Source organism: Tachysurus vachellii, chromosome 1 (genome assembly GCF_030014155.1).
Source record: "Tachysurus vachellii isolate PV-2020 chromosome 1, HZAU_Pvac_v1, whole genome shotgun sequence".
Classification (NCBI taxonomy): domain Eukaryota; kingdom Metazoa; phylum Chordata; class Actinopteri; order Siluriformes; family Bagridae; genus Tachysurus; species Tachysurus vachellii.
The window spans coordinates 16,138,742-16,155,203 of NC_083460.1; the positions used below are offsets into that span (position 1 = coordinate 16,138,742).

Sequence of the window (16,462 nt, forward strand, 5' to 3'; positions counted from 1 at the left end):
ACGTTACACTACACCACACTATACAACGTTACACTACACCACACTATACAACGTTACACTACACCACACTATACAACGTTACACTACACCACACTATACAACGTTACACTACACCACACTATACAACGTTACACTACACCACACTATACAACGTTACACTACACCACACTATACAACGTTACACTACACCACACTATACAACGTTACACTACACCACACTATACAACGTTACACTACACCACACTATACAACGTTACACTACACCACACTATACAACGTTACACTACACCACACTATACAACGTTACACTACACCACACTATACAACGTTACACTACACCACACTATACAACGTTACACTACACCACACTATACAACGTTACACTACACCACACTATACAACGTTACACTACACCACACTATACAACGTTACACTACACCACACTATACAACGTTACACTACACCACACTATACAACGTTACACTACACCACACTATACAACGTTACACTACACCACACTATACTGCACTATACAACACTACACTACAATACACATTAGACTACACTACACAACATAACACTCCACTCCACTATACAACACTACACTACACAACATAACAATACACTACTCTATACCACATTATACAACATAATACTATACTAGACATTAGATTACACTACATTACACACATTACACTACACTACACTACAACACTACACTACACATTACACTACACTACTCTATACCACACTATACAATATAACACTACACTGCATCACACTGCACTACACAACATTACACTACTCTATACCACACTACACACTGCACTACACAACATTACACTACACTACTCTATACCACACTACACACTGCACTACACAACATTACACTACACTACTCTATACCACACTACACACTGCACTACACAACATTACATTACACTACTCTATACCACACTACACACTGCACTACACAACATTACACTACACTACTCTATACCACACTACACACTGCACTACACAACATTACACTACACTACTCTATACCACACTACACACTGCACTACACAACATTACACTACACTACTCTATACCACACTACACACTGCACAACTCTAACCATTTGGGTAGTCTGAACAGTTCAGCGACGCCATTTTGTCCATCGTCATGGTGCCAGTACTTTCACGCACTATGCACCAAATCATTTAGCACGTCACACCCATGATTTTCAGGAAGCACAACAACACAAACAATCCCTGTGTGTTACAACACTAACTCGTTCTGTGTTTGCTCGGTGTCTCCAGCTCTCATTACAGAACGCTCACCAAACAATATTTCCTCTATAATTTCTCTTTTTTTCTGTGTGAAATTAGTGGGTGTAGATCTCACCAGGTGAAAGACGGTTGAGCGTGTGTGCGTCTGTATGACACAAAGCGACAGATTAAACTTGTGTAGTGATGACTGAGCGTTGTGTATTTGTGTATCGCGCCATGCCATATGTTCAGGATAAAGCACGATGTTACATAAATGCAGTATTACAGCTGGTTACGTTTAATTAAACACAAAAGCTGAAATCGAAATCATGATTAAAATACTTTCAGTTGTGTAATACCGTGTGTGTGTGTGTGTGTGTGTGTGTGTGTGTGTGTTCAGGATTGAATAGGAAAAGCAGCCTGTAGACGTCTGGCACAAAAGCAAAGCTCTTAAGTCTCATCCTGTGTTTTGTGCATCCAGGCTGCCTGAGGGCTGACTGCCTCTCTCTATCTCTCAAACACACACACACACACCCACACACACACACCTGTCTGCTATGTGTTTTAGCTCATTGTAACTGTGCTACCTCGTGTCTTTCATCAGTTTCTCTCGCTCTCTTTCACTTTGTCTCCCCGCGCTTAAACGTCTGTCTTTCTCCAAATGCCTCATCAAACACTCGTCACACCTCCTGGCGCCTTCTCAGGAAATGATTTTCCTCTGTGTGTGTGTGTGAGTGTGTGTGTGTGTGTGTGTGTGTGTGTGCATGTGCGTGGTGCACGGTTTGATCCGGTGTATTTCCTCGCTTTAGCTTTTTTACCGCAGTCGTCTTTCGAGCTTCGTTATCCCTTTTCACTAAGGGGTGTGAAATCGCAAACATACCTTGAGCTTTAGCTTTTAAAAAAAAAAAGGTGCCAGGAGGTAGAGGTGTGTGTGAGGTGTGTGTGTGTGTGAGAGAGAGAGAGAAGGAGGGAGAAAGAATAAAACCAGGAGCTTTCTTTCAATCTATATAAATCTATATCGTGGATTACTTCGGATTATATGTATATAATTATATCGTGATCTATATCTATACAGTAAATATAGAAAGTCTACACACCCCTGTGTTCATGACAGAACCTTTTCCACTTTTAATGTGATTTAGCTATCAAGAAAACACAAGTGAAAAACAAACAAACAAACAAAAAAAAAAACACGGTCCAATAAGCTGGTTACACAAGTGTGTAGAATTTTTATAATGGAGCATGTAGGATCGATCTATTCAGAAATAACAGAAGGAACCGATCGTATTCTTTCTCTCGTTCAAAAGTAATGAACGTACTATGATATAATCAATAAAAATGTTTCCGATTAAACCCCAAATCAGCTCTAAAAGGTTTCCGTAGAACGGCTGAAGGATCACAAGGAGCTTTCACAGCCTGTCCGTGATCTCGCTGTAGAAGGGTAATGATCTGCAGAGGGGTACAAAAGACTTTACAAAGCATTAGATGTACCGTGGGACACCACGAAGGCCGTCAACAACGAGGAGAGAAAACGGAGCACCGCGGTGACATTAGCAAGAACAGGACGTCCTTCCAAAATGGACAAAGGACTAAAAACGAAATCCGAACAAAACACGAGACGGACGGCAGCGTTAAAGGAGCCACAGGGATTTCTGTCAGGTGCTGCTCACTTCCTGCACGTGAAAACATTCCCTTGTGTTCTTCACATGTCTGGACTGTAGCGTAGTGAAACCCTCCTAAATCTTCTCTTCCACTATTACAGAGATGTCTCGTGGTCTGATGAGACCAAGCTAAAAGGTTTTGACATGATTTTAAAATATATTTGGGGCAATAAATTAAAACCAACTAAAACAGCTCCTTATGTAAAGAACACTAGAGCCACAGTGAAGCGCGGTGGTGGCAGCATCGTACTCAGGAACTGCTTCTCTTCAGCTGGGACTGGGGCTCTAGTCAGGATGGAGGGAATCGTGGCAATTTTATCATCTATTTCAGAAGATGATGACGATCGTTTTGGAGAGAGCTTGAAAGACCGAAAACGACCTGAAAGATCTCCTCACGGTTTTATAGATCTGGAGCGTTTTTCTAGCTTTAACACGTTAAGACTAGCAGCAGATTTTCGGTCAAAGCAGAGTGAGATTATGATATCGCATGATGGCGAGAGGTCACTTGAAATGTGGCTGCTGCAGTATGCAGTATTTTTGCTGATATTTGTTGAAAATATGTTAATATTGATTCTTCGTGTAATATTATAAATAATTATTAGAGTAAAAGCTAAGTGTCCCTGGGATGCACATTTGCTCAAGGAAATGAAAATTATGTCAGAGATGCAGGACACTGTCCTTATATATAGCCAGGAAATATGATTTATTTATTTAGATATTGCACAAGTGTGTGTGTTTGTTTGTTTATTTATTTATTTATTTATTTTATGGCTGTATTCCAATAGTGTGGCTGGTTTAATAGTCTGTTAATACGTATTTATGAAGCGAGCTTCTTTAGTGGAATTACCCTCTGCCTGATTAAATGAATTCAGAGACTAAAGGCACTCAAGTCGCTTTGCGTCTTTAATAGTGCTGGATCAACTCCAAGAAAGTGTGTGTGTGTGTGTGTGTGTGTGTGTGTGTGTGTGTGTGTGTGTACGCTGTCCAGTTTGCCCTGCCAGCAGTTTTCGAAGCTTTGCTGTGCTCTATAAATAGGCGTGGAGTCGCGGGCTGCCAGGCAGACCTGCTCGTCAGGCCTAATTACAGCTGAGCACTCCTTCCCTCACTCCCTCCCTCCTTTATTCACTCCTTTATTCCCTACTTTAAATCCCTTGCTGGAGTCGCGGTCTAGCTCGCTGCCATTTTTTATTTCAGTCCATGTGTGCATCTTTGCGTGCGTGTGTGTGCTTTTATGTGCTTGTGTGTGCAAAGCAGATTGCTGTTAATGCAGTATGATTTTTAAGCGCGGCTTAAAGCACCAGCACACGGAGAGACGGGCAACTAAAATGTATTTCATATCACTTTTGAACAGAAAAAAGTCTGTTTATTAAAACAAAATAAAAAAGAAATCCTCGCGATGACTGATTTGATTACAGTTTCTTCACAAGCATTGCAACGGCTTACGTTAGCCCAAATTCTCACCTTTATTGAATATTGATTCAGTTAGTTTCACATAAATGTGTCTAGAAGAACGAATCCCACAGCGATGGAGTAGTGATTCAAGCCCCAGCACTGCTGAGCTGTTCTATTGGGCCCCTGAGCAAGGCCCTTAAACCCTCTCTGCTCCTGGAAAGGAGCTTAAACACACCACCATGCGGTTTTCATTCCCGATTTGATATCAGACCAAAAGCTCTTAATCTGTTACGATACAATACGATTGAATTTCTTAACCTGCGATCAACACGGGAAGGCTTTCGCCGTCTAAAGCCGTTAATTACAGTAGAAAAGGAATATCTCAGATTCTGGTGCCTCAAATTACAGGTTTAAACTGTAATAATAACTATAATCATTATTATTTCTACACTAGTTCTTTTGTCTCTTTTGTAATTCTAATCAGTTTGTGTTGATTAAATGTTTTATTTTTACTCCTAATGATCAGAGACCTGCAGCCTGAGAGTCTTCAGCGCCAGTGGAACTTCCACAGGATTTAATAAAACAGTTGTTGAGAAGAAAGTTAGCTAAAGTGCAGTTAGTTAAAGCCTAGAAACAGTAATAAAGAAATAAAGTAAGCAGACCAGCAAACAATAAAGAAAAACAAGCTAAAGAAACGTCCACGTGCAGGTCGCATTTAATACTCACAGGTTTTAAATCCTTTTTTTTGAAAGTCAGTGTTTTTATTTATTTATTTATTTATTTGCTGAAGTTTACAAACGTTTTCAGCTCTTTATTAAACTGCAAAGTAATTGGTTTACTGCATTATCTACAGCCAACACACACACACACACTCCAACTCACGCGCACACACACACACACACACACACACTCCAACTCACGCGCACACACACACACACACACACACACACACACACACTCCAACTCACGCACACACACACACACACACTCCAACTCACGCACACACACACACACACTCCAACTCACACACACACACTAACTCATGCACACACACTCTAACCCACACACACACTCTAACACACACACACACACACACACACACACACACACAGTTTCAGAGCCACTATCACAGCCACAACAGTGTAGAGGAAAGTTTCCTGCTGTTCGCTCCTCGCTCGCTGACAGGTTTCAGCTAGTTTTTGGGCTGGTTTTACGTTTTAGAAAACCTGAAATGTGCTGAACAAATTGTCCTCATGTCCTGAGAGACTGCGGCGCCCAAACGTTCTGTAGGAACAGAGAAAATATTAAACTGTAAAATCACCTTCATACAGAACACATGCTTTTTATCCGTTAATAGTTACATTTCCTACATCGTGTGTGTTAGCACTTAGCAGCTGATGTTCGCTCGCTTTGGGTTTCAGGAGCCATCGGTGTTACTGAGAAAAAGTGAAACACAACATCCTGTGGCTTCATGGTGGAGACTCTTCTGTATACATTCCTTTATATTTCATTTGCTTCTTTTTTCTTTTTTCTTTCTTTTCTTTTTCTTTTTTCTTCTTTTTTCTTTTTCTTTTTTCTTTTTCTTTATTTTCTTCTTTTTCTTTTTTCTTTTTCTTTTTCTTCTTTCTTTTTCTTTTTTCTATTTCTTCTCCTTTTTTCTGTTTCTTTTTTATTTTTTCTCTTTTTTTCTGTTTCTGTTTCTTTTTTCTACTCCGTCTCCTCCTTCTCCTTCTTCTTCTTTTTCCTTCTTCATTTTCTTCTCCTTCTTCTACTCCTTCTTCTTCCTCCCAGGTTAGCTGTTACTACAGAAATGCTAATATTAGACAAACCTCAGAAGTGTTGAACTAAACTGACACCTTGTGTTCGATCAGGATGAAGAATTCTGTACAATTGTGCTGATTTATTGTCCAAGCTGAGAAGCCCTCGACTGACTGAACCGTACCAAAGTGGCCCAAACTTTTTTTCCCAAAAAAAAACGGTTATAAAGATAATGTCAGCACGAAGCTACCGCCTGTGCTTGGTCTTGTGTTTGCCAAGCAGCCGATTTAGTTCCACAGTTTCTTTAAACGTGTGTAAAGCGGTAACCCTGCAGCCTCAGAACCCCCGTGATCACACCGTGTAGCCGAAATAACACACAAACAGCTTCTCTGCAGAGCTTTGTGCTTCTGGAACTACAGCTTTCCCAGTGCAGCAGGCTGCGTGTGTGTGTGTGTGTGTGTGTGTGTGTGTGTGTGTGTGTGTGTGTTGGCAAGGATCGGAGTGTTATATGTAAACCAGCTGCTGACAGAGGTTTCCTGTGGGTCACCAGGACCTCTGAGCAGCGCTTACATAAACGTTATCCAGGCAGGAGCCAACACACACACACACACACACACACACACACACACACACACACACTCTCACTGGCTGCCCAATCAGATCCTCCGACTTGTTCCTGTCCCTAGGGGGATTCTGTAGGGGGTTGGGGGTGGGTTGGGGTGAACGCCGCTCCTCATTTAGCTGTGTAGATCGCCGCCGAGTGTTCATGTGATGACAGAAAGCTTGAACCAGCTGCACCGTCTGGGGCTAAGCGACCTTTCACCTTCAAACTCCGTCCTGGGTGACCTCGTCTGACCCCGGCAACATGTCACTGGTGTCGATGCAAATGAGTTGACGTGTCAGTCGGGCTTGTAGGAGACAACTAATAATAATAAATTAAATAATAATAAAATTGTTGCTATATTCTTATATCAAATTGTTAAAGAAATAATATATTCATAAAATGTATTTTTTATCTAATATTTAATTGTGAAATAAATAAATAAATAACCCACGTTTAACTACGGTGATGCAACAAAACTTTAGATTTATTAACAATTATTTATTATTATTATTATTATTATTATTATTATTATTATTATTATTATTATTAATTTGATGCTGGTTATTATATTCTAATGATTTATTTTATTATTTAAAAAAAATATATATTAATTGCGGTTGGAATGTTGAGAAGTCACTCTCTCTGTCTCACTCACTCACTCACTCTCTGTCTCTCTCTCTCTATCTCTGTCTCTCTCACTGTCTCTCTCTCCCTCACTGTCTCTCTCTCTGTCTCTCTCTCTCTCTCTCTCTCTCTGTCTCTCTCTCTCTCTCTCTCTCTCTCTCTCTCTCTCTCTCTCTCTCTCTCTCTCTCTCTCTCTCTGATTAGTTGAACAATTTGCTAAATAAATAATGGACTTGAGTGTTGAATGTGTTTTGTGCACACGTGTGTGTTTGTGTGCGTCCACATATCCGCAGGACAGTGTGTGTGTGTGTGAGCGAGAGTGAGATACTGAGGACACGTCAAATTCCACCCTACTTTTTAATGTGTGACGTAAGAGAAGTTGATAGCAGTCACAGCTTCATCACTGATATAAAGATGTTGATGTGTGGTTTGACCTCTGACCTTTTGTCCTGTCTTTGTCTTTCAGGATCTGCGCAAGCAGGTAGCTCCGCTGCTGAAGAGTTTTCAGGCCGAGGTGAGTGTGTGTGTGTGTGTGAATGAGAGAGTGTGTGAATGAGAGTGTGTGTGTGTGTAACACATTTATCGTGTAGGTGTTAGTCGCTGAGCCGTCACACTCCGCTAGTACGTTACGGTGACACACTGCAGCGTATCAGCTCCATCCATATAAATAAACCTCACCATTTAGATTGGAATAATGCGCCGTCCTATAATTCTTCACTCCTCTCTCTTTCTCTCTCTCTCACTTTTCTCCCCCCTACCGTCGGCCCCCTCTTTCCTTCCTCTTGTCTTTTTCTTCCTGTCAGCGAGTACAGCGTGACCTGAACTGGCACAGGGAGAGAGGGAGAGGGAGGAGTAGACGCTTTCTGTCTCACACTCTCTCTTGTCCTTTTCATGATGCTTTGGGCCCGGAGGCCATGTTTAAATTGGTATAAAAAGGACAACATTCTCTGCTTAACCTTAAAGAGCGAGAGACACGGAGAGAAGGAGGGAGGGAGGGAGGGAGGGAGAGATACAGACTGGGGCAAAGGGGGATAGAAACGGTAATGAGGGGGACAAATACAGACAGAGGGACAAAGAACGAGACCTGGAAATACAGAGAGAGACATAGAGAGAGCGAGACGGCAGACGCGGAGACGGAGAGCGAGACGGCAGACGCGGAGACGGAGAGCGAGACGGCAGACGCGGAGACGGAGAGCGAGACGGCAGACGCGGAGACGGAGAGCGAGACGGCAGACGCGGAGTCCGAGAGCGAGACGGCAGACGCGGAGTCCGAGAGCGAGACGGCAGACGCGGAGTCCGAGAGCGAGACGGCAGACGCGGAGTCCGAGAGCGAGACGGCAGACGCGGAGTCCGAGAGCGAGACGGCAGACGCGGAGTCCGAGAGCGAGACGGCAGACGCGGAGTCCGAGAGCGAGACGGCAGACGCGGAGACGGAGAGCGAGACGGCAGACGCGGAGACGGAGAGCGAGACGGCAGACGCGGAGTCCGAGAGCGAGACGGCAGACGCGGAGTCCGAGAGCGAGACGGCAGACGCGGAGTCCGAGAGCGAGACGGCAGACGCGGAGTCCGAGAGCGAGACGGCAGACGCGGAGTCCGAGAGCGAGACGGCAGACGCGGAGTCCGAGAGCGAGACGGCAGACGCGGAGTCCGAGAGCGAGACGGCAGACGCGGAGTCCGAGAGCGAGACGGCAGACGCGGAGTCCGAGAGCGAGACGGCAGACGCGGAGACCGAGAGCGAGACGGCAGACGCGGAGTCCGAGAGCGAGACGGCAGACGCGGAGACCGAGAGCGAGACGGCAGACGCGGAGACCGAGAGCGAGACGGCAGACGCGGAGACCGAGAGCGAGACGGCAGACGCGGAGACCGAGAGCGAGGCGGCAGACGCGGAGACCGAGAGCGAGGCGGCAGACGCGGAGACCGAGAGCGAGACATTCTGAGAGTCTATCTGTCTGTTTTTCTATCTATATAAATAATTAAGCCAATGTAATTTTAAGGGGGAAAAAAAGAAAAAAATTCTGTGACATCATCCAAGGTTTTATCCGACTTCTGAAGAGCTTTCACAGCCTGTCCGTGATCTCGCTGTAGAAGGGTAATGATCTGCAGAGGGGTACAAAAGACGAAGGCCCACCACGAAGGCCGTCAACAACGAGGAGAGAAAACGGAGCACCGCGGTGACATTAGCAAGAACAGGACGTCCTTCCAAAATGGACAAAGGACTAAAAACGAAATCCGAACAAAACACGAGACGGGTGTCACGTGTCAGGTGCTGCTCACTTCCTGCACGTGAAAACATTCCCTTGTGTTCTTCACATGTCTGGACTGTAGCGTAGTGAAACCCTCCTAAATCTTCTCTTCCACTATTACAGAGATGTCTCGTGGTCTGATGAGACCAAGCTAAAAGGTTTTGACATGATTTTAAAATATATTTGGGGCAATAAATTAAAACCAACTAAAACAGCTCCTTATGTAAAGAACACTAGAGCCACAGTGAAGCGCGGTGGTGGCAGCATCGTACTCAGGAACTGCTTCTCTTCAGCTGGGACTGGGGCTCTAGTCAGGATGGAGGGAATCGTGGATGGCTTCGAAATACCAATCTGTTTCAGCACAAAGTCTGAAATTCTCCTCACAGTTTGATGGATTTTTTTAATGGAGCTTTCGATGTGAAGTTTGTTTGCATGTGACGCTGAACTTGGTTTCATTTTGTACTTCTCTCTCTCTCTCTCTCTCTCTTGCTCTCTCTGTCTCTCTCTTTCTCTCGCTCTCTCTGTCTCTCTCTTTCTCACTCTCTCTGTCTCTCTCTTTCTCACTCTCTCTCTCTGTCTCTCTTTCTCTCGCTCTCTCTGTCTCTCTCTTTCTCACTCTCTCTGTCTCTCTCTTTCTCACTCTCTCTCTCTGTCTCTCTTTCTCTCGCTCTCTCTGTCTCTCTCTTTCTCACTCTCTCTGTCTCTCTCTTTCTCACTCTCTCTCTCTGTCTCTCTCTCTCTCTCTGTCTCTCTCTCGCTCTCTCTGTCTCTCTCTTTCTCTCTCTCTCTCTCTCTCTCTCTCTGTCTCTCTCTCCCCTCCCTCCCCTCCCTCCATCATTCAGCGAAGCTGCCGTTCTTCATCAGTCTATTTAAAAAGCAGCGCTTTTCCTGCTCCTGTTCTCCGACCTTCTAAAAGGAGACGCTCCCCTTTCTGCAGTTTATCCCCATTTCTGCAGCTTTTCATCAGGCTGGCCTTTTGGCAACAGGAGAGAGTGATTTAGTGAAGGAGAAGACGCCGCTTGTCCTCTTCTTGTCCTCTCTTCCTGATCTACATCGATGACCCTAAACAATGCAGCGTGACAGCGATGCCCACAACCAGCCCATAATAATACACACATGCACTTATTCTTGTGTGTGTGCGCGTGTGTGTGTGTGTGTGTGAACACGAGCAAGTGTGTGCATGTGCATGCGAGTGCGTGAGCGAGTGCCTTTGATGTTAATATAACAGGCCCTGGTCTATTTCAGAGACGCTCCACAACATTAGAGTAACTATAACTGGTTAAAAGATTCTGACATTAATTCTTGAATTAAAAATGTGTATCAGAGGAATAACAACACGTGGAGTCGCACCACATGACCACCACGTCTGAGGATCAAACATTTTAGTCTTTACATACACAACATTTTTTTTTTTAATTGTTTCTAAAATAAAAAAAAAGAGTTCAGATGCCTAGATTCTGTTTCTATTTCTCTGCTCTTTCTCTCCTTATAGCTTTCTTCTTCTCTGTTTGCTCTGCTACACACACACACACACACACACACACACACACACACACTCTCAACCGCTGCAGCCTTTCTCTCGCCATGAATAAAAGAACAATCCTCTTGTCCTCCTCACTTTGCCATTCTTCTCCCCCTGTTTATCTTTTCATTTCATTAATAGCGAGACAATGGACGAGTTAACGGAGGACTTAAATTTGGCCTTTCGCTTGTACGCTATTTTATTCTTTTCTTCTTCTTTTTTTTCTCTCTCCCCTGAATGATGGATGAGGGGTTGAATTTTTCACGCAGGGTCGAATTGAGATTCAGCCAGACCCCGGCAGCATGCGTTCCACATGAGCGAGTGTGACTCGGCCACGCTGGAGTGGAGATGTCGTCCCTGTGGCTGTGTGCGAGAGTCAAATCTGTGCTCTGATGGTGCGAGCGTGTACGAGGCAGCCGAGAAAGCTAGCAGCTCATCTGTAGTTTAAGGAGGGAAAGTTAATGTGGACTGTGTGAGATCTGCAGCACACATGATGGCACTTGATCTTGAATCTGCTTTTTTTCCCTATCCTCAAATTTTTTTTCTTTTCATATCCTCAAAATTTGCTTTTTTCTTTTTTTTTTTTTTTTTTTTTAAATTTGCAAGGATTCACAATGCAGTTGCTTTCTATAATCGCTGTGTAGCGATGATGCCACATGAAGCAACCTGCTGTGAAATCTGCTGTGATTTCGGGGGAAAAAATCGCAAGTTCCAAATATCAAAAAACGTGCTCGATTTTGCACGTTGAGAAAATCCTGATCGGATCGATTTCATTCTTCCTTTAGTCATTTAAGAACAAAAGTTTCTACTTTTTATTCCGTTATATCTCCTGTGGCACAGTAACGCTGTTTCGTTCAGACCACCTCCTGAAGTGGTTTGAACGATCTGATTTATATCCGTCTCGAAAACGTTTCTGAGGGCATTTAGACCTGGTCTTTTTACCATCGGGTAGCTATCTGATCACAGAAAATACGTGAAGTGACCAGGTGTAAAAAGCCCCTAATAGTAACTATAAAGTATAGTAGCTATATATTCTTCTTATTTTTGTATTTATTTTTGAATATTATACCGGGATTATGTGGAACATCCTCCGTACAGTGACACAGTGATGCTGATAGGACTGATGTTTGTGCCGTGGCTTTTCTTTTAGAGTTACTCGTCTCACATCAGAACATCACTGTGGTGCTTCTCGGTTAGCTCGAAGCTACGGTACACTTAAAGATGAAGCAACAGTGCCGGAGCGTTTATTACGCGAGTCACAATGACGTTCTAGTTAATATCTGCTAACGGACCCCAGCTGCCTGAGTTAGTTCCTGTTACTGTACTTTACTGCACTGAAGCTCATTTGATGGCTAATGTTCACAAAATGGCTCCAGATTTGTAAGGTGATGAAAGATAATGACACAGTCGACATATAATTCTCCATATAGTGTGTGTGTGTGTGTGTGTGTGTGCGCAAGAGAGTGTGTCTGTGGGTGTGTGTGTGACAGAAAGAGTCTATGTGTGTGTGAGACAGAGAGTGTACGTGTGTGTGTGTGACAGAGGGTGTGTGTATGTGTGTGACAGAGAGGGTGTGTGTATGTGTGTGAGAGAGAGAGTGTGTATGTGTGTGTGTGAGACAGAGAGTGTATGTGTGTGTGTGAGACAGAGTGTGTGTGTATGTGTGTGAGACAGAGAGTGTGTGTGTGTGACAGAGAGAGTGTGTGTATGTGTGTGTGAGACAGAGTGTGTGTATGTGTGTGAGAGAGAGAGTGTGTGTGTGTGAGACAGAGAGTGTGTGTGTGTGTGTGTGTGTGAGACTGTGTGTGTGTGTGTGTATGTGTGTGTGTGTGTGTATGTGTGTGTGACAGAGAGAGTGTGTGTATGTGTGTGTGACAGAGAGTGTGTGTGTATGTGTCTGTGACAGAGAGAGTGTGTGTGTGTGACAGAGAGTGTGTGTATGTGTGTGTGACAGAGTGTGTGTGTGTGTGTGTGTGTGACAGAGAGTGTGTGTGTGTGTGTGACAGAGAGTGTGTGTGTGTGTGTGACAGAGTGTGTGTGTTCGTGCATGATCTTGCATGTGTGTGACAGTATGTGTGTGTTGACTCTAATAAGAAGAGAGTGTGTGAGACTCACACACACACCCACACACACACCCTCCCCTCCCCACCCCACCCTTGATTTCACTAATATTAAGATCGTCACCATTTCCTCAGCGTTTCACTGAATGTCTTTTTATCTGTGTTTTCATCACAAGATAACGTCATGACGACACGACGGGGAAAAGAAACACAGACTCTGATGCGAGCGTTCTCATTCAGGTCACATGACCAGAGTGGCTCAGGCGTACACGAGGGCTGGAAAGCTCCAGTGAAACCCTGTTCCTCTCATCTCAGCGCTATCTCTCTCTCACACACACACACACACATGTACTCTTCTGCTTAGAAATGAAAAGGCAATAAGATAAATCCGTCTAAATGGAATATCAGATTTAGTTGGAACCTTATAAACCTGTGTGTGTAGGTGTAGATTTAATTATCCTCCACGTTTCCTTTCGACTTATAAACCGTATCCCGGCGCACTCGCTAAAACCCGCCTGGGAATTTTTTCTCCTCTATTATTAGACAAATCTATACGAGACGCAGAAGCCAGGCAGGTTTGTCCAACCGCCCCGGCACACAGGAATGTCCGAGCTGTAGTGTGTGTCTGTGTGAGGTTGACCCTCAGCTGCCCAGCTGGCATGGTGGTCTGGGCATCATAAACGTCCTCCTTTTAAAAACACACAAGCCCAGTTCCTAGTATTCGCAGGTTTACTCTTTTTTTTCTCATATTCACCCCACTTGCTGTGATGTGGGTTATTTTCACTGGGCTTTCTGTGCGTGTCAGCTGGTCATTGCTCCTGGGAAGGTTTTGGCACATTTCATGGCTGTGTGTGGGTGTGTGTGTGTGTGTGTGTGTGTGTGTGTGTGTGTGGTTACGTTGGCTTTCTATATACTGCGACATCCATGTCTGATTTTCAATTTCGCAAAACAAATAATACAAAGAATCCAAAGTGCAGCACATTTCGACTGATCACAACATCATGGGTGTGTGTGTGTGAGAGAGAGAGAGAGAGACAGAGACACAGAGAGAGAGTGAGGGAGTGAGAGAGACAGTAAGAGAGAGAGAGGGACAGTGAGTGAGTGAGTGGGAGAGAGAGAGAGAGAAATTTGATCGTGTAGTTTTTCTTTCCATCTGTCTGTCTGTGTGTGTGTGTGTGTGTGTGTGTGTGTGTGTGTGTGCAAACATCCAAATCCGAGAGAAACCAACACACGGATATCTGAATCCTCTCCTGGGTGGTGTTAAGCGAGCAGACTAGCCTGAGAGAGAGAGAGAGATAGAATGTAAGTGTGTGTGTGTATGAGTGAGCTATTAAGCAGGCAGGCAGGCTGTTAATCCCCCATTAGCGAGATCCCTCTGGGGATCAATCATAGGCAGCGCAGATTAGCGCTCAGATCTCTCCCGAGAGCCGCACATCCTCGTCATCTCTGTGAAAGCTGTAAAATCACAACTCGTATTGAGTTAAGTGCAGATCATCAGCAGTTTTTTTTAAAGTGAGGCACAAGCTGTAAAACTCTGGAGTTGTATCTGACACGCTCCAGTTTTTAGCCCTGAAGCACATTCGCCTCAAGGAGTTTGGAAAGACCGGCTATCTGTCTCACGTCTGTATAATCCAGCGTGGTCTCTTGCTGGACATGAAACATTCAGGGGGTTTAAAAATAAATAAATAAATAAACAAACAAACATTGAACCAATCAGTCCAGTCTGATACGTTGTGCTGCTGCCACCTGATTGGCTGATTGGATGACTTGCATGCATGTACAGGGTTCGAGGTGTTCCTAATATAGTGGCCCTACATAAGTCTTTGATGCTCACTATTTTTGCACGTTATAGATTCAAACGAATGTAAAAGATAAGCATTGAGAACAGGATTTTATAGCAGATAGATTTCTTTTGAATTGATTTTCAAGGGTTGTTGATAAAATCTCACAATGTCACTCGTCCCTTCTGGATGAGCTGGGCAAGTTTTAGAAGTGTTGAATCTGATAGTGATAAAAAGTGATGAGAGAAAGTGATTAAACAAAAAGTTGCTAAAATATTGTTAAAAACTTAAGCAATAAATCTGTGTGTGTGTGTGTGTGTGTGTGTGTGTGTGTGTGTGTGTGTGTGTGTGTGTGTGTGTGTGTGTGTGTGTGTGTGTGTGTGTGCATGGTATGGCAGGCTGCCGGATGTTTCTGTCAGTAATTCCCCTTCTGCTTTAAAGAAGTCAGCAAAGCCTCTAATCCCTTCAGTCCCGGATCAAATGTCCTCTGATTAGAACATTCTCTGTCCAGAAACACACACAGGAGAGAGAGAGAGAGGGACAGAGAGAAGAACAGCGAGAGAGAGAGAGGGACAGAGAGAAGAACAGCGAGAGAGAGAGAGAGAGAGAGGGACAGAGAGAAGAACAGCGAGAGAGAGAGAGAGGGGGACAGAGAGAGAGAGAAAGAGAGAGAGAGCGAGGAGCAGAAAGAGAGAAAGAGCGGGACCGATGGAGAGAGAGGAGCAGAGAGAGAGAGAGGAGCAGAGAGAGAGAGAGGAGCAGAGAGAGAGAGGAGCAGAGAGAGAGAGAGAGAGGAGCAGAGAGAGAGAGAGGAGCAGAGAGAGAGAGAGGAGCAGAGACAGAGAGACAGAGAGAGAGAGAGAGAGAGACAGAGAGAGAGAGACAGAGAGATAGTGTTCTCGTCAGCCTGTTTGAAGAAGGACTGATCAGAATTCTGTGAACTCACTGACCTCGTGTTCATTCTGAGTCACTTTTATCTTTTAGTGGAAAACATCTTTGGTTTTTAGTCCAGGATGATTTTAAATATTATTTTATTTTATTATATTTTAATGAACACAGCATATACTACTAATCGATTTGGGAAGAAAAACATATAATACAACATACACACTAGCAATCTGAGCGGTCCAAGCACTTTTTATCCCCAAAAAAGCTTCCTGCTGTGTTACACACAATAGTGTAGTGTATGGGAAAAAGTTTTCCTGTCAGTAGCTTGACACTAACACCATGAAATGCTTGCTGAATGCTTGTGTGTTTTAATACCCTTGGCACAGCTCTAATAAGGAGAATAATACATTACATTAATATAGTGCCTCATATGAAGTTAGGGCAACAATTACAGGAACTCTTGTCCTCTGGGTCATCTAGAGTGCGTCGCTTGTCTGCGGAGGCTCTAACGGCGAGTAGCTAGGGTTTGTACACGCTTAAGTTTAGAACATTATTGTTTTCGACAGATTTTACAAACTACCCCACTACAGCTCGGCTACAGCTTCCAACCCCCTTTATTAAACTCAGGTGTAGGTCCGAGACCTACGTGCAGCGAGAGCACAGTAGCAGTAAGCAT

At 44.0% G+C, this 16,462-nt stretch overlaps 1 protein-coding gene and 1 long non-coding RNA gene across 2 annotated transcripts in view; one reads left to right on the forward strand and one right to left on the reverse strand.

Annotated features, from left to right (window-relative positions):
• cux1b (cut-like homeobox 1b) overlaps positions 1-16,462 on the forward strand; it is a 133,689-nt gene that overhangs the window by 48,652 nt on the left and 68,575 nt on the right. The window contains exon 3 of the mRNA XM_060874723.1: positions 7,759-7,806. Coding sequence (XP_060730706.1) covers positions 7,759-7,806 — 48 coding nt within the window. The remainder of the gene's footprint in view (positions 1-7,758; positions 7,807-16,462) is intronic.
• Positions 5,004-6,506, reverse strand: LOC132839863 (uncharacterized). The gene is made up of 2 exons (XR_009647770.1): positions 5,677-6,506; positions 5,004-5,590 (listed from the first exon to the last, which is right to left on the reverse strand). It is a non-coding gene; the product is annotated as an uncharacterized LOC132839863 (long non-coding RNA).